An 18,546-nucleotide genomic window follows, 5' to 3' on the forward strand; every position below is an offset into this window, starting at 1 on the left:
CAAGGAGTCGGTCAAGCTCCAGATCAGGGAGCCCTTCCAGAGAGACAAACAGAATAAGCGAAAAGCCTGGAGGAAAAAAAAAGTGCAAAACTCGGCACTTAGAAATCGCAGATAAGGGAAGCACCAGTATGGAGGAAACATGCATCCTCAAGAAAATTATCTCAGCATCCAGAGATTGGTACAAATACATTGGCAGCCCTTCAGACAACCAAGTGAGCAGTGAGGCAGAACCAAAGAAAAAGAAGAAAAAGAAGAAGAAAAGGAGAAGTCCAAGTGTGGAGAGCCCATGAAGAGCAGCAGACACCATGGCACTTCCTAACAAGCACAGGAACATCACCAGTTTAGGTTATTCAGTTTAGTTCTTAAGATAGGAGTAATTCCAAACTGCACTGGTGTATCAGTGAGTGTGATACAAGTTGATCTCAACTGAGAAGTAGAAATGTGTTGCTGCATACATATTGAATAGCAGTTCCAGCAATGTAAGTTATGTTGAAATGTTAATAAAGCATTTAGACTTTGTTCAAAAAAAAAAAGTTAATCTGTGGTCTATAATTTATACATTTCCAATCTTCTGTCTTGCTTGGGTAATGCTGAGTGAAGAAGAATTCACTTGAGACAATATTATGGTGGGTGTTGAGTGATGGGTGAGTGGCCAGAGCTAGGCCAGGCTGCCTGAGGGAGAAGAGCCACCACAGCAGCATGGCAACAAGGTGCACTGCCAGCTGGTACAGGCCCACAAGCTGGACATGTCTGGTCTCATCTAGCAACTTCTCTTTTGGTTTTGGGTGCCTTCCTGCTACAGTTCAACGTTGGTGCTGTCTGAAGATGTTCAGAAAAGTGGAGCAGGGTCTTTATTTTTATTTTTTTTTAACTTTTTGTTGGTAGAACTACCTACAACATCAGCTGCAGCTCAGGAAGCATAAAATCTAAATACAGATGGCAAGAGGACACAACTCAGTGTCTGATGACAAAGCAGGCTGAAGACAGTTATTCTAACAAGCCATTTACAAGAGACAGGAATGCTACCTGGCAATTCTTACTTCATTCCAAATCACAACATTAAATGAAATAAAAACTGAGGCAGTGATCTTAAAACAAAACAGTATTTTAGGACCTGAAAAATACTCTGAGTAGGACAATGTCAACCAGCAGCAAATCTCTAGATATGAAGCCTACTGACAAAACCCCGTGCCTTGTTTACCTTTTATCACACTTTATGGCAGTTCACATTTTCCTCAAAGGCCAACTGAAAACCACAGGCTGACCAGCTTGTGTTATCTTTCTCCTCAGAAAGCCATATAATACAGCCAGCACCTCTCCTACAGTAGCTGTTCCAAAACAACTTTCCCAGACCTAGCTGACTAGTTTGAAGATGTGTTTTGTTCAGTTCACCTGATCTAAATCTTAAATGATTTTTTCCTGATGACAGATAGGTCACCAGTCCTGCCCCTGCAAAGCCTCTTTTAACCCATCAACATATTTATATTCTTATCAATATCTCAGAATAACCGATACCTCCATTCCTTGATGCAATTAAAAAACAAAGAAGTAAAAAATGCAGCCATGTGTGAACGCTGGGAATCCCCATACACTGTAAGCTTGATCTTTGCTCACTAACAATGGTTACAAAACTAAATCTTACACAGCTCTGGACAAAAATCAATAGGTAAACATTAGTAATTGGGTGTGCCATTTACAGGGAAAGCTTCCAGAATTGTCTCTCGCTTTTTCATAAGTCAACTTAGGATTGTTTCAAACTACAGATAAACCAGTTACAGTTCTGATGAGGTTAAAAAATTTCAAGGCTTTTCTGCATAGCTGGTTAAAGCAGTTCTCAAGCTACTCAAGACCAATGCCATAGGCACGTACCTATTAGGCCAATAATAAGAGAAATTATCCCCAAACATCCAGCAAAAACACAGAAATACATCTTTTCAACATTGATTTTACAACATTATGTGAACAGAATCACATTCTCCTGTGCTTATATCCCGGGAATAAGTGACCTTCAGACTTTTACAATAGCTTTTCCAAGATTTTCTCCCTTTAGCATTCCAATGAAAGCTGCTGGCATGTTCTCAAATCTTTCAGTGACTTGTTCATGGTACTTCAGTTTTCCCTGTCAAAAAGAAGGGAATATTTTGAGTCTCCATTTGCCAGCTGACTAGCTTTCCCAATCTTCAAGAGATTAAATTGCCACCAAGCTTTCTCCAACACACGTTCCATCTGAAACACTGGTACACACCAGCATACCTTTGCAAAGCTAAGTTTGTATACAGCAATTCCACAAGAAGACACTTTCAGAGAGATTCACCCCTTGGAGTCAAACAGGGAGAAAAAACACTGCAGAGAAAAACTCATCAGGACAGACTGAGTGCTACTCAGTCCTCAAAGAGCAGGCAGATCATTTAAATTCAGCTTATATTTAGAAAAAAAATTAATAAATAAGAAGCTCTTCATTGTCAGATAATTGTTTAGAACGACTACAAGATTTTAAGTTAAGAGCACAAGCTATTACCACAAGTCTCAGCAAAGCAGAAGGCATCAAGCACATTATGTACAGTTTGTGTTTCCCAGAAGGCTCAAAGATCACACCATCTCTTCACCAGCTAAGACAAGGGACAGCTCTCCTAGCAAAGACAGAAGCTGTGATGGCAGTACATGTTACAGAAAATTCCCCCCTCCCTTCTTACCTCCAGAACCCATTTGAGCAGTGCCTTCACACCTTCCTCCCGGCGGTTATTCCAGCTGGACACAATAAACCCTTTCATGCTAAGTTCATTGAAGATCATTGGAAACTGAATATAAGGCCCTGGCAAAGGAAGGAAATAGTTGGTTTTGTTTTGTTTTTAAATAATGCCCAGTAGGGCATTATTACTTTTATTATTATTATTATTATTATTATTATTATTTTATTACTATTATTACTATTATTATTACTTTTAGCTAGTAAAAGACACTGAAATGTGTTGTTCCAGTCCGAGACGAATTCTGTTATTTCTGAACAGGGTAAATGACCATGGGCTTGGGGACAGGAAGCAGCACAGGAAAACAAAGACCTGATCTACCTGAGGCTGAACACCCACTCAGCACTGCTGAAAACAATTTCATTCTGATGTATAGCGGACCTGTGCTGAGGGGCTTTCCGCTTAATCCTTAATGTGCTGTTTTGACAGCTTGTTCGAAAGCCTGCCAAACCATCTCAATAAAGCTCAAAAACAAAGGCAAAGAAAGGAAAACAACAACAACAAAAACAAGAAAAAAATAGATTTTCTTCAGTAACAAAAACGCATGATAGCCCCCCCCCCCCCCACCTGAAGAGGCCCACATTCAAAGCCATCTGGGAGTCTCATCTGCTATCAAAGCGAATACAGTTCCTGAAGCCTCTAGTTTATTCTAGAAAGGAGTTTTGGAAAACTTACTGCTATTAAAAGTGAATTTTAATTCCAATGTATTTACCAGCAGTAGCATCAGTAACTGAAGTCCTGCATTTATGAAACGTGGGAATAAAAACAATGAAAGGAAAAAAGCCCAACCACACACAATCTAAAAGAAGCTATTTCATCTAAAAACCTCAGAGTTTTTACTGATCTGCATCTGCTCAGAGCCCTGGGAAATGCTATTTCAGCCAAACTTAGTCTTGCCTCCATTTCTAAACACAACTTCTCCACCTGATATGAGCACATCCTAAGGAGGATGTCTGCTGCACATGTAAGAAGTGCGGACACACATCAGACCCCCCAGAGTTCGATACCTAAATGTACACAAACACACAGGCAACTGGCACGTTGGAAAAAGAAAAGAAAAAACAGCAAAACTCGAGTGTCTACCATTATGTTTTTCACTCTGCCACCACCAAACAGTAACTAAGAAACACAAAAGGAGTCCCACACCTTTCTGAGGCACAGAGTCATTGTACTGAGAGATGGCTCCACAGACTGCAATCCTTCCGTATTTCTTCATATGGTTGATAGCAATACTGGAAAATTCTCCACCCACCTACAAGAACCAGAGTACATGCAGCATGAGAGAAAATCCACTGTCAAAAGACTGCTGGTTTGCCTCTCAGCATTTATTCTTTCTGTTACTGATCAAGTCAGCTGCAGAAAAAGGTCAAGAATGGAACAAGTAAGCTGTAAGCTCTGATAGGACCTATGTCTCAGTTAGATGGAACTCGGTATCAACTTCCTGCAATAGGCTAAGGAAATTAACAGCCTGCTCAGGGCAGGGATCCTTCTGAACTCACATTGTCAAAGAAACAGTCATAGCCATCAGGAGAGGCCTTACGCAGTGCTTCATCCAAGGACGGAACCGTCTTGTAATTGAAGGCTTCATCAAAGCCTATTTTTTTCAGATACGCAACCTTGCTGTCTGAGCCAGCACAGCCCACCACTTTACAACCCTACAAAGAAAGAAAGAGAGGATTTAGAGATGTTTTTCAACACAGGCTAGCACCATGAACACAAGCGAGCTGGGTGAAGGGCTCATTCTTAACGTCAGGTGGTTGTGACTGTGGGCTCCTAAGCTCCAAAGCCAGCTTTGCTGTAACTTCAAGAGCTTGTTTCATCTCAAAAACTTACTGAATGCATGTCTTCACCAATGTCTGCCCTGCTGATCATTCACGGCCTTGTTCTTCTGTTTCCCACAACAGCCCTCTAATATGCAAGTCTGAGCAGTTCAAGCCACTCACCCCTATTTTAGCGAGCTGCCCCACCACAGAGCCCACAGCACCTGCTGCAGCATTAACCAGCACCGTCTCTCCTGGCTTCATCTTGCAGACCTCAAACAGACCAAAATAAGCAGTGAGGCTGTGAAGAAAAAGAAAAACACTCAGTGTGGAATAAAAGGATTCAGACATGGAAGTGTGACTTGATCTCATTAAACTAAAATATCACCACAACTAGAACAAGGTTGAGATTTATTTATCCTTGAGGAAATAATATTTAAAAAGCCCAACTATGCAACTTCTTAATTTTGGTTACAAGCCAAACTTTTTAATCTGTCTCATTTTTCTGGACTGGCTGTGAGTTTTTAAACACATGCTACTGGGAAGCAGGATGATGCTGTACAACTCCATCTTATGTGGAAACAGCTTTCTCAGTGCTCACGAATTGAAAGGCCAAGCGACCAACTGGCTCTCAAACCCAACAAACTCCTCTTTAATTTCTTCTAGCTTAGTGCTTCAGTCTTAAGGATTGCTATTTTGCTGTACCTTGCAATAGCTGTGTTGTCATTTTGGGGGCAATTCTGGAAATACGGTGACAGATAAAAGCAGACTAGCCCATCTCCATAACTCAAGTTTGAGTCCTTCCAATCACGTTGATTCAGACTGGACTTGATTTTTTACAGCCCTTCCTGGATCCTCTTCCTGCCTGACCACATAAAAAGGCACACTAACCTCCAAGACAAATTTCTTCTGATCCCCCCACCCTCATAAAAAAAAACACAAAAAGGGTTAAACTTCAGGCCCTCTAAAGAGTGAGGGTATCCTGAATTACAGCTTTATGTATTTAAAACCAGAGTGATCAGGCAGCACAGTGGCAGAAAAAGATGAAGCAAAAAAGACTTTTTCAGTCTTTCTGATCCTGCACAGCAGTATCCAGACGATAGCTTCCTTTGGATCTTGATACTCACCCGGGCATCCCAATTGTCCCAAGTGCCAGAGATTTGGGGAGTGATTCTGGCCAGCTTGTAGGAAGGAGATTCAGGCCTCTTCCATCAGAGATGAAATGAGTTCTCCATCCACTATTAGCCACAACGAAGGCCCCTACTGCAAAAGCTGGATTCTTGCTCTCTACAATCCTGCTCAAATGAAGAAGAAAAAAAGAATATCTTATGAGACAAATCTTTATTGGCTCTTTCCTCTTTTATTCCTGTTGTCCATTCATGCAGGAGGAAAAGAAAACAAAATACTTCATGTCAGGACATTTAGCCCATACCCTGCTGATGTCTTCCTTAAAATGGTTACTATCTCGCATCACCATGGGGAGGCTGGGTGTGATGATGCTAGACTTAGGCTGACCCACGAAAAAAAATGACATTCCTATATAGATGCCATTGCTTTTTTTTGTCTGTTGGGATTTTTTGTTTGCTTGCTTTACCAGCATCAGTCTGCTATTAATTCAGACTATGCTTCTCTGAGCTCCAAGGCATAAAAGAGGACACTAGGACTGAAGGATGGTAAAGTATGAAACTGAGGCACCAATAGGCTATTAAAGGCATTTTCTTTCTCAGAAAACCTGCATCTAATTTAAAAGTTGAGGATCTTGGATATGAAGCCTCTTAGGATAACAATACACTCCTTAAGTATAGCAGTATCTAATAACAGAGAGAAGTTCATATTTGGGGCATCTCTATGCCAAATGAAAGCAGAATTTTCTCAGCCCAGTGAGAAAATTATCCTGGGAAGGAATAAGTAAGCATCCTCAAAATACTGAACATGATTTTTTAAGTTTTGTTCAGCTTACTTTTATTCTATCCCCCGATGTTCTTTCAGAGAAACACAAGAGTCAGAGGACAAAGATGTTCTTGGGCAGCAACTTAAGAGGTAGGAGCAAGCTGGCAAAGGGAAACATCTATGTAGCTAAATCATTACCACAAGGTTGGATTATGGTCATATAGCATCTGGCATTTAGGTTACACTGAAACAGCCACAGCTGGAATAAACATCATGCATGGTTTTAGGTATGCAAGTACTGCATATCAGATTTTAAAACGAAGCTGACACTTGGAGACATATTTAATGGTTGCCCCTTTGTACCTCTCCTTGTATCTATCTCCAGAAATAACAGTTTGTTGGCCTAGATGCTCTCAAAGAAGGCAGAAAAGATTCTTATAGCAAACAGGGGGAAAAAAAACCAACAACCCAAAAACAACAGAACAGTATTCCAATCAATTGCATACATGAAAAAAAAAAGGAACGCAGCTTCTGCAATATGTAGACTCATGTCAAGAGAATACAAGACAGGCTGTAAATGTCAGGACATTCCTCTGACATCTGCCACATGGATGGATAAGATGAACAGAAGGTCTTACCTGGCAACCTGTGTGCCTATCATTACATCCCCTTCCTTCATGTCCCTTTTACTGTACGGTCTGTAAACACAGGCAGAGAGACAGCTTATTTTAAGTACTTTTCAGTGATCTTCCAGACACTATAAAGTAGCCTGACCCAGAAACAGTATAACCAATGACTCTGAGTACACTGCAAATAGCTTCCCTTATAATGACATAACTGGATATTGTCCATAGACAGTTACTGAAGCACCCCATCAGCACCAAGATGAAGTGTCATGAATTAGTCTTCACTGCAAGGTCCACCACTACAAGAAAGCTGAGACTCCAAAGAATTATCCCCAAGATAGGATCTAACAGACTTTTCCACAGCTCTGGGCAAATACCCAGTCTCCATACAACTGAACTATTGTCTGCTAACAAAAACATATCAGTAATTTCCTATCTAGAATATATATCCTCAAGCACAGCCTTGAGTAGATAAGCAAAGCAGGTTCTGCAGCACAACTGCAGCCTCCTTTGGTCTCACTGTATTCTAGCACAAAAGTCTAGCAAAAAAAAGGGAAAACGGCAGGGTTTAGGGAAACTCCATGTCCACAGTGTAACCATCCTAATGTCCTGCTGAATCTGATATGATTATGATACTAATGTACACGTGTTTTATACACATGTATAAAACAGACAATATATGCAGACAAGTATACCTGGGACCCTGGCAATGAGGGATATTCCCAGCACATGTTTGTTAAAGTTTGAGAACACAAGTGAGTTAACATACCTCATGTAAGGATCAACGCTAAGAAACACTGATTCAAGCAGCACCTCTGCAACAAAAGACAAAGCAAATTCTTGGGTAATGGCAGTAAAGCACAGGTCCGATAAGTCAATCTTTTAAATCTTTTCCTTTAAAAAAAAAAAAGAAAAAAGAAAAAAAAAAAGAAAAAAAAGAAAGGAAAAAGCCATAGGAACTCCCAATAGTTAAGAAAGTCCTGGTGTATTCCTATTGGATGCCAATATCAGAAACAACTAAGACATTCTGTAGCTTTGTCTGGATTTAGCACTGTGCTCTTACAAAAGATATTTTTGGAGGAGCTAGAAAGCTAGCTGGGAAGCCAGCTTCTCTTCTGTCCTGTTTATCGGCCTTCTCTCTTTGTAGAAGATTCAACCGGCCAGACCTCCTCAAGAAAGCACTTTTCTTTCATCTGTGTAGGTCTTCCCAGGATTCATCCAGCAGAGGGTGGTAAGAGACCTTGGTGAATGTCATATGCAACCATTACCTTGCTCCCTTGAGCAGAAAGTACAACTTCTTTAGATATCTTTATCAGCAATAGCTGTCCACCTCCACCTAATAATGCTTTCTTTGTGGCCACTGCAACAACCTCACAAATAGAAGCTACTGAAAGATATTTTTCCATCACTCAGAGTGAGCAGGAGGAACAGCCAAGGCTCTGTAACATCTCAAGAAATGCCATGTCTTTAACTTATAATTATTCAAGACCACAGAGTCATTTAAGTACTAAGTATGCATGGATGCTTTAGAATCACACATGTCATAAAAATCCTTAAAAGTACAACCAAGAAGAGATCGCCCGCCTCCAAACAATTAAATTGTAAACCTTACTACACTACTGTCACTGTAATGAAGTTTCTTTGACATACCTCCAAACCAAAGTAAGGCTTGTGAAGGATAAACAGTGAGATGAGGTTCAAGACCTCAAGGCATGGTGCAGACAGCCATATGAAGCCAAAACCCTATGTTCATTCATTTAGCAGCATCTCTTGAGTTTAGCCACTTATTTTACTACCAACTGTTTTCTAGGCAGACTCACAAGTAAAAACTGTGTGTTTTATTTTTCCTCTTTTTATTCTCTCTTAACAGCAAATACCACAGATAAGAACTGCACAGAAGCAAAGAGAAAACAAAAAAGATTTTGAACACAAGCAGAAGGCTTTCCAGTCCTTGCAGCGAAAGACAAGCCCCCATCAACTCATGGTCTAAGACAGTAAAGCACGTTTGCATTTTACTAGAAGTACCTAATTTGCTGCAGCCAGTTCCTTTCTCTCTTTTTACGTTACAGTAACTGTTTTCTCACAGCAGTTGGTTTTGAGGGCACACCGCTTCTGTGATTTTGTTCAGCGTTCATTATTTGCCAACACAGCTGAAAATCATGAGGCATCACTGCCACATGTTAAGTGCAGAGGGACTTTGAAAGGCACACCAGAGCTGCCTGAAGGCTAAACACAGTTCAGCATATATCATCATCATCATAGTATCATAGTATTGTGCGAGTTGGAAGGGACCTTAGAGATCATCGAGTCCAACTCCCGGGATTCGAGCCCTCTGTGTAGCAGATCGGCACTTCTACCCCCTGCTCCACAGGGGGGGATTCGAACCCGGGCCCCCTGGTGTTGCAGACGGGAATTCTACCGCTGCGCCACCGGAGGCACACATTTATATCCAATGTTTTCTGTCAGATGTCTTTAAACACACTAAACTTGTCAGGATAAACACCCTTGAGCAATTGCTCTACCCTGCCAGTTTGCTGTAAGCACTGCCAAGCCTTTTACAACATCTGAGCGTGGACAGACCTACAAACACACAGCCATGTGTCAGCAGTAAGACAGCCTCCAGACAGCACGCAATGGCGCTCCACTTACCTCCATCCTTCAGGTTTGCCAGCGCCACCTCTTTCATTTCAAAGTCGCTGGTTTTGGGGAAGCCCTCAAAATGTTTCTTCAGTACCCACACCTTGGCAGTCACCATCCTGCACAATAAACAGCACAAGGAGATGCTAAACCGCTAGCAAGGGCCACAGGGGATCACAAAACCCAAGCATCCTGATAACTACATCTGAAGCCACCAATCTCGTAGCCTCGTTCTTGTAAGCGAGCGAGAAGAAAGCAGCTCATACTTCAAACAGGCGGGGATTCGAAGCTGTCTTCTGCTATTGAGACTGAGTCACACGCTGCCGGTCCAGCGCCCGCCGCCTCAGCTCACGAAGTCACGACACGCGCCCTAGAAAACAAAGACCGGCACTTTTATTGCAGCGCAGGCACCGCCCCGATTGCATTTGCCCCGGAGCAAGAGCAAAGTTCAGCCCTGCCCCCTCGCTCCGGGCTTCCCTCACCATCATCGCGCTGCCGTGGTTGTGCGGGGCCGGGCGAGCTCTGCCTCCGCTGGGAAACACCGGCGTAGGGATTGCGTGCCTTCCAAAAAGCTCCGCTGACAAAGCGTTCCTTATCAGCAACAATGACAATGACACGTGGGCTACTTTTAATTGCCGTTATTACTTTACCCTTTAAGGTAAAGGCTGGCGCTCGCTGACTTTTTCTAGCTCTCCCTGCACTCACTGTGTACTGGAGGTGCTTGCTTGTGCAACTCACAACTTTCCAGCAACACAGCAAACTCCATCAAGGGGCTTACAGGAGGACGAGATGAGTTCACATTAGAAGAAAGCCGACCTCACTCTTCTCTTCACAAGTACCAGGGTGTGTTTTTCCTAGTGGTGCATCCTGCATCCAGGCACGACAGGGGTTAAGGATGTCGGTTTGGTCTGTGGCTGCTTGCCTGTGCAGAGCTGGCAGTGATTCAGAAATGCTTTGCCTCCCCACCCTGCACCACCTCCCTGAGTCAGGAACTACTTAATTCTCAGCTTTTTGTCTCTTATCGGTGTGCTTCAAGATTGCAGCCCACTTCCTCACCTTCCCACCATTATCTCTCAGTACCTTGTTTCTTCAGCGCAGCACAGAACCGCTGTCCTGTTACACCCTGTCCTTTCTTTCCTATTCCTGGTGCTCTTTGTTTTCCCAGCCTGAAGCTGCATTAATATGTGCAATAATCTTGATGATTTCGCAGAATCACTAAGGTTGGAAAGAGCCTCTAAGGTAAAGACCTCTAAGCTCACCAAGTCCAACTGCCAACACATCACCACATTGCCCACCCAACCACATTCCTCTGTGCCACATCTACATGTTTCTTGAACTCCTGGAGGGATGGTGACACCAGCGCTTTCCTGGGCAGCCTGCTCCAATGCATAAACATTCTTTCTGAGAAGTCATTTTTCATAATATCAAACCAGAATCTGCCCATCATAACATTGGAGGAATTATTTTCAGAGTAGCTCTCGTGGGCTAAGCACGTGACAGCCACTATATTCCAGCGTTAAGACTGGTAAACACTGTACTGCAAAACTTCTTTATTGCCAGGAGGCTTCAATAATACATTAATTCTGTGCGTTTTCTGTATAACATACTTCACAGACCACTGAATGATTTCTGCAAAGCAGCAGCTGTGATTAATGTTTGAAAAAGGAGAGCCCATGAAACTGACAGAAAGAATCTTTAATTCATTTCTAGCTGGTCTCAGGGAAAAAAAGAAAAAGAAAAAGAAAAGGATAAAGAAAAAGAAAAAAGTTATGCATTTTTTCCTTCTATTCTTCAAAAGGAGCTATTTAAGCTTTAAGTGAAAGTGGAATTCAAGATAACATTTATTCTGATATCCTTCAAACTCTCTTTGTCCTCTGATCTAGCACACCGAGCTATCAGAAAGTAAAGCTTTCCATCAGACTTCACCAGCCTTTTCCCTAAAATCAGACAGACCGCAGAGAAAAGAATGGATTGGAAAATCTCAGCCTTGTGCAATAACCATCTGCACAAAATAGCAAAGATCCAGCCTGGGTGCAGACACTGCAGGTGGTGCACGCTGTAGCAGAGCTACAGGGAAAGCACTGTCAACCCCCAAAATCAGAATGCAGAAGGAATTCACAGTTCAGTGGAAAACAGACGAAGAAAATACAGGAATGGTGTAAACTAGGATCTCTTTGTAGTTGCTGGCAACTAGAAAAGTAGACCAGGAACAAAAGAACAGATGAGACTGTGAGCATTTGACTGGAGGCTGAAGGGATGGTGGGTGATACCCAAATTAAATCTGGGAGTCTTCATGGTAAAGTATAGTAAAGCTCTCCTGAAAGCTAAGTCAAATAGTAAAGCAAAGCTACAGTAAGGCTCACAAATTCTCTCCAAGTAACCTCAGATAATGCTTGTATCTTGCATGTTACAGCATGTTTTTCTAGCCTGGGTTTGCCCATGTCTAACCTTGGGTACCGTACTTGTAAGAAGCCTGTGAGTAAGAAGTAAATTCATTGCAAATTTGGGGTTAAGCCAGCAGTCTTGCTGCAGTCACAACATATTTACAGACATGGCTGTGGTAATTATTTCCTTTTATTTCCACTCTTAAGCAGGAATAACGAATTGTCCTCATTGGAATGTCTTATTTGATGCCATGTTTTGGTTCTAGCAAAAGAACAGTGTTGATTACACAGGGATGTTTCTTGTTGCCTCCAAAGCAGTGTTATACTGAGCCAAGACCGTTTGCAGTGAAGGGCTAGGAGCTGGGAGGGAACAGAATTGGGACAGCAGAGTTAAACTGGCTGGAGACATCTTTTATATTATACCATATGACATCAGTCAGCAGAGAGGGGGAGTTCATCTGGTTCTCCTCAGCTGCACAGAGGTGAGCTGGACATTTGTGGAGGAGTAGTGAGCAATTCCTTGTGCATCGCTTCTTTTATCTGTACATGTATATCTTGTTATCCTTTTCTCTATCTTAGTAAATCATCCTGTCCCAACCCATGAGTTCTACATGGTGGGCTTCTTTATTTTCCTGATTCCCTCCTCCACCCCACTGGGAAGCTGGGGAGGATGTGAATGACACTGTAGTGCTGAGCCACGTGCTAGGTTAAATCACAGCAGCTACACTGCAAGACAAGGATATGCTAAAAAGCTGAGTAGAGTATCTCCCTTGGAAACACTGCTTAGATTGATGCTGAAAAGAAAATGCCAAATCACCACCACAGCAAAGTTGTTCAGGAAAGCAGGATCTAATCCAGTCCCCTTTCCCAGCTCCAATTTAGCCAGTTTTCTGCAGCATTTCAAAGGCACCGATATAAAAAGCTTCCTAAATATTTGAATATATATATATTTCTCCTCAGAAGGACTTACAGGCAGTAAATTCTTGCAAGTAGAGACTGTCAAGTCAGTTATGTATCAGAGATTATCTCAGGATACCCTGCCTGTTACAGGACTTCCAATTATCTGAAACTGAACATAGCCTGATGCTGTAAGTGCCAACAAGTCATAGCAGATCTTGCCTGTTCTTTTTCTCTGGCTTAGCTATTACAATGCTTTCTCAGAAAATACATTTCTTTGTTTCTGTGGTTTAAAAAAAAAAAAAGGTAAAGGCAAACCGCTCCCATGCTACATTTGGCAGACACTGCACTGCAAACATCTGAGCAAGCATGACGCTGCAAAGCTGTCGAACCCCAGAAGAAGGTAAAAGGTTGGATGTGAAAAGTCACTGAACAGTAGAAAGACAATGTCACGTTGTTGTCGTTCAGAGAGGTGCAGCTGCTCTGCTGAAGAAACTTGCACAGGAATAGGTAAAGGGTAACTGAAACCTGCAGAGAAACGCCTTGGCTGCCCTTCACTTTTCAGAAATCAAACATAGAATTAAAATCTTAAGAACTAAGAAAGAATAATTTAAAGCCTACAGATTAGAACCAAGTCTGGACAATGAAAAGCTATGCTAAAGATTCTTGAAGGACATGTTGTGATTTCTTGGTACTCACAAGATACTCTAGAGCTTCTCTTGATCACATTTTATACTCTCCTTGTTTAAAAACCAAAACTGTCCAAACACATGCTGCAGCATCATGAATTGCAAAATTTCATCAGAGCTGTTGAGACATACTGCAGAACAAGCACAACAATGGTTTCACTTCCTTCACTTGCAGGAACATGTCTTTTACTGCATCACAAAGAAATATTTCCTTTGCTTTATTTTACAGCTGTCAAAACTAACTTTTTTTTTTTTTTTTCTTCTTTTTTTTTTTTTTTGGAAGTAACATTAAGCTTAGTTTTCAGCATGACTACTTAATTTAAACCCTAAACTTGACTACATGAAGCAAGTTACTCTGTTTCAGAGGAAAGTTAGGCTGGCATCTGATCTTGTAAAATTACTGCAAGAACTCAGGGCTTACTAAGCCTGTCAGTTGGATGTTCTTTCCCTCATTTCTATTGCTCACCATCCACTTCTACAATGAATAAGCACCCCAGACCACTGTAGAGATATAATGAGACAAGTTTGCCCCTTTCTGCTAGAGAGCTTTAAATACATGTAAGGGAATTTACACACACACTTACGTGCCTGCAACTCCCCTGAGGCCACCTCCTGAATTTATGTAGTATTTTAACTGCACATTCATTGCTCAGTAGGTTCCTGTTCAGGAATAAGTCCTCCCTCAAGAAAACTCACTGCTCTAGGCTACGTATGGTACCTGACACACATTTGCTATCTCCAGGTCTGCGTATCAGAACTGCCAAACGTAATAATTAGACTGAAACAGAAAAATGCAAAGATGAAAGGAGAGAGGAAAGAATAAAGGGAGAGTTATGAATGAAATTCTAAGGAATTACGATGGGACCTGTAAAAGTACAGTACAGAGACCAGTATCTGTTGTATCATTATTTACTGTACGCAAATCTAGACTGCAGAAAGTACCTGACAAAAAAGGTTCACCCACTCCCTTGGTACACAGAGAGCAGCGCAGTGCAGTATTTTACTATTGTATTCAAAACAGTGAAAACAGGTGCATCCATGGTGTCATGATTCAGCCCTGGCAGGCAGCTCAGCAGCACTCAGCCAGTCACTCACTATTCCAGGTAGGATAAAGAGAGTGAGGAAGGTCAAGGGGCAAGAGCTCATGGGTTGAGATCCAGAGATTTGGCTAGGTAAAGCAGGAACTGCATACACAAGCGAAGCAAACCAAGAAACCCTGAGTAACCTGTGATACAAAGTCCCAGGAAATTGAACCACTGCCTTCACGTGTGGATCTCAAATGCTTGTAATTGGTGCAAGACAATCTTTCTTTTCATTTTTTTTTTCATTAAGAATATTGAATCATATCAACCTACATAAATACAGCAAAGAATAAGAGATAAACAGGTCATTAATGCAATCTCCTGCAATATCCTAATAGCCAAATGATGAGACAAACTGGTACAAAAATGAGGTAAGATAGAGAACCATCTGGACTGCCATATCTGAAGGACTAAGGTCAGTGGTACAAGGTCAAAAGACTCCTTACAGATCATATTTCTGGGTGTGCTGATCAACAGCTGGCAATACGTAAGCCACCAGTGAGTTCAGATGGCCAAGAAGACCAATGGCATTCTGGCTTGTACCAGAAATAGCAAAGTCAGCAGGAGCAGTGTCAGGATGTGCAATGCAGGTCTCCTCTTACCTCAGCTTTGGGGATGGAGACGCAGAAGACCCGCATGAAAAGCAGACAAAAGAGGAGTCTTGGGGTGGCAGGATGTTCCTGTTTTGGTTGAAGGACAAACCAGATAACAGTTTCAGCATAGAATCTTGAAGGCTGTGGTGTCCAGAATGAGAATGTTTCATTATCTGTGAAATTAATATTTAAGTTAATTCTTTGTAAATATGAATATGAGCTCTAAGAAGAACCTGACTATAATACTCGACTTTTAATCCAAGTATTACTAAGGTTAGGAAAATATTTTTGGGAGGCATGGGGACTGGAAAGGGGGAGGGAAAAGAGAAAATGACAGAAGCAAGAAGAGAGACAGAAGACATGGAAAACTGTCCCTCTTCCACCACAACAGAAGTGCCTTCCTGGTAAGCACTGTGCCCATACCTCTTGGTGAAGAACACACAGGATAGCATTTATTTTGCTAACACTGTTATCATATATTAGTACAATTGCACCTACTATATGTACCAATGGCGGTCCTGTATCTGTTGTATCTGTCAGTTCAACAAATGGTCTGTTCTTTAAATGCTTGTGAAACTGTTCCAGTGGATGCTCTGGCACACAAAGTGCTACGAGGGGAGATTTACAGCCTTCCACGGCTGCTTGAGAGTACAGAGAAAATGGAAACCAACCCATCTGAGGGGAGTACATGGCAGAGGACTAAGTCTGTAAAACAGGGATTTCTAGTGAGATGCAGAAAGTTTTGTCTTTTATCTCTCAAACCAATATCTGATCAAAAGTGATCAGATACTGGAACAGGTTACCTGAAGAGACTGTAAAATCTCTGTCTTCTGAAATGTCCATAAATGGACAGGCTTGTGAACTGTTTGGTTTGTCTGGCTTGGTTCTGACCTTGTGCTGAGGCTAGAAGACTTTCAGAAATGCCTGCCAACTTAGATTATTCTATAACTATGACATAATGGAAACTTATACTCACAACTCATAATTTGTTCCCTGTATAACAAAGAGTGCTTGCTTGGTATAAGCAACTGCAAACACTAACACACTGTGAACTAAAACAAGCATTAGGAGCAAGGAAATCTGTGACCTCATATTTATTTTTATTGTTTTTATTTATTAAAATTTTCTACATGAAACTTCTCAAATCAGCTGAAGAAACAGAAAATTCCCATGGGAAATTTACTCTAGCAGCACACGCTTTAATATCTTTCATCAGAACCAGGTCCCAAAGAAAAAAGGAACAACGATCTCTTCTACATAATCAACAGCATTTATAGTATGATTTTCAAAGAAACCCCAAACCATTAAAATTACAACATTTATTTACCCAAATGGCTTTGTTCCATTTCACAAAAATAAAAGGTGTTGAAGTACCAAAATAGAACATTTTTGTCTCTGTATCTAATGCAACGTGCCTTCAATTCTTATGAGATTCAACACCTGCCAGTGAAAAAAATGAAAAGAAAAAAAAAAACAAACAAGAATCTTTCTGAATTTTTCCTATCACTAACTTTGCTTTATTATTGTGTATTTATTAAAATCAACTTCATTCTCAATCCCTAAAATAGTCTTTTCATAAAGCAACAAATCTATACGTTTACCTTGGCAGAACAGCTACTTGTGACTTCAGAGTTAGTAGCTGGTAAATATTTTGTATAATGCACATTATGGTGTAATAAGATGAAAAACGTGCCAAAATAAACAGTTTACTTTCCTTCCTCAAACAACATGCTATATTCATTTCACCATACTAACTAGATGTAGCAAGTTAAGTAGCTGCAACATTTTCTCCTTAAAACAGAGCACTGTTGTTAAAAGAGTACATTTTATGACATCAAACAAAGTACCCAAACTTTTAGGGCATATGAGATTGTAAAGGTATTACGAAAACACTTAAGAATGAAAATATCCCTCTTGCACATCTCACATGCAAACAGCAAAATACATGGTTATCTTTATGGTGAGAAGCCTCTCATACTGTTGTTTGAAATGTGGCTTTGTCATCCAGTGTGCAGTACGTCAGTCACTACACACCTGGGACAGACACTGCTTTATTTCAGGACTGCACAAGCCTGGTTGCTCAATGGTTTCCCACAGATCAAGCACATGCAGGAAACTACCCACACAATATTGATACACAGAGGTTACAGAGCTTTTCCAGTCTATTCTCATGACGATTTGCTAGTTTTCATGCAGTTTTAACACTGCTGACTCCACACATGCTCATGGGAACTGTCTTCACCCAGGCAGGGGTTCTTCTGACCTATGGACATGAGGTTTAGTATTGTAATAAAAGTAGTTCAACTAAGGATTCATGGATCTCGGGTTTTCTTGCCAAGTCGGCCATCTTCCCAGGGCATCCTCCCGTCTCCAGGAAGGCATCTTCCTGACGCCTAATACAATCACAGCTCAGCCTTTAGCAATACCAGAGATAGTTCTTCCTTATTTCCATTTTTTCCCCCTCCAGGTAGGATTTTCAAATCACCAAACAAAAGCAGCAGTATGATAACACAACTGCATAATAGTCAGATTTAACCTGATAGTTCTAAGTACTTTCTCTCAGGATGGTGATATCATCAGCTGACAGGACCTTGTTAAGCACTCTCTAATTACAGAACTACCAGAAACAGTGCTGTCAAAACAATGCTTTAAGCAGACACAGTGACAGCTAATCTGCTTCCCTAAGTGAGCAGACATACAAAGAGTTTTTCCTTTAAAACAGTCCGCAATCGAGATTATTCAAAATGATTTATAAAACACCCGAATAGGGAACTCAGCGCAATCAGTAAACGACTGCAGCTCTCTCGACCTAATTGGGAACACTAAAGCCCGACTGGCAAAGGAATACAGAGCTCTGTTTGTAACACACTGGTCTATTTTTACAGTATAACGGCAGCTTCAGGGAAATGCCTGGACCTGAAGAACACAGCCTAAAACAAACGGTGAAGTTCCAACCCCACGTACCCTCAGGGACGGAGATACGCCATTTTTGTGCCTTCCCGCCCAGACATGGGAGGACCCCGCCGCGCCTTTCCGCTGGGCAGGAATGCAGGGGTCCTTCTGCCTGCAGGGCTGCCCGCCATATTCGCCCGACTTTACGGAGCCTTTCGCCCAATCAAATATACCCGCTGCTTTCTCACTGTACTCTTTTATTTGGAAAAAACCTCGTTAAGTGGATTGAAAGTCTCTCTTCCCTTCATGGGGACAGACAAGCCGAGATCTCTATGTCAGGCAGAGTGTT

At 41.6% G+C, this 18,546-nt stretch overlaps 1 protein-coding gene across 3 annotated transcripts; it reads right to left on the bottom strand.

The window, feature by feature from the left end:
• Window positions 1-825: 825 nt before the first annotated feature.
• Window positions 826-18,316, bottom strand: PTGR1 (prostaglandin reductase 1). 3 transcript variants are annotated; one of them, XM_072360481.1, is made up of 12 exons: window positions 18,270-18,316; window positions 15,315-15,478; window positions 9,927-10,030; window positions 9,673-9,779; window positions 7,793-7,838; window positions 7,036-7,095; window positions 5,635-5,802; window positions 4,691-4,808; window positions 4,247-4,402; window positions 3,894-3,999; window positions 2,694-2,812; window positions 826-2,119 (listed from the first exon to the last, which is right to left on the bottom strand). In XM_072360481.1, exons 4-12 carry the CDS (start codon window positions 9,776-9,778, stop codon window positions 2,009-2,011), a joined length of 990 nt encoding a protein of 329 aa, XP_072216582.1. In that variant the 5' UTR covers window position 9,779; window positions 9,927-10,030; window positions 15,315-15,478; window positions 18,270-18,316; the 3' UTR covers window positions 826-2,008. The 3 variants fall into 3 exon arrangements, with proteins under 3 accessions (XP_072216582.1, XP_072216581.1, XP_072216583.1); XM_072360480.1 differs by lacking the exon at window positions 9,927-10,030 and having other exon boundaries at window positions 18,270-18,306; XM_072360482.1 differs by lacking the exons at window positions 15,315-15,478; window positions 18,270-18,316 and having other exon boundaries at window positions 9,927-10,059.
• Between the last annotated feature and the right edge of the window lie 230 nt (window positions 18,317-18,546).

This window comes from Excalfactoria chinensis, chromosome Z, assembly GCF_039878825.1.
Source record: "Excalfactoria chinensis isolate bCotChi1 chromosome Z, bCotChi1.hap2, whole genome shotgun sequence".
NCBI classification, from domain to species: domain Eukaryota; kingdom Metazoa; phylum Chordata; class Aves; order Galliformes; family Phasianidae; genus Excalfactoria; species Excalfactoria chinensis.

Excerpts from the sequence above, each read along its gene's own strand:
- PTGR1 (XM_072360480.1), bottom strand. The coding sequence starts at position 15,475 with ATGAAACATTCTCATTCTGGACACCACAGCCTTCAAGATTCTATGCTG. Across the intron at positions 4,809-5,634 it reads GGGACAATTGGGATGCCCGG|CCTCACTGCTTATTTTGGTC; the intron begins GTGAGTATCAAG and ends TTTTCTTCACAG. Across the intron at positions 2,120-2,693 it reads TGCTCAAATGGGTTCTGGAG|GGAAAACTGAAGTACCATGA; the intron begins GTAAGAAGGGAG and ends TCTTTTTGACAG.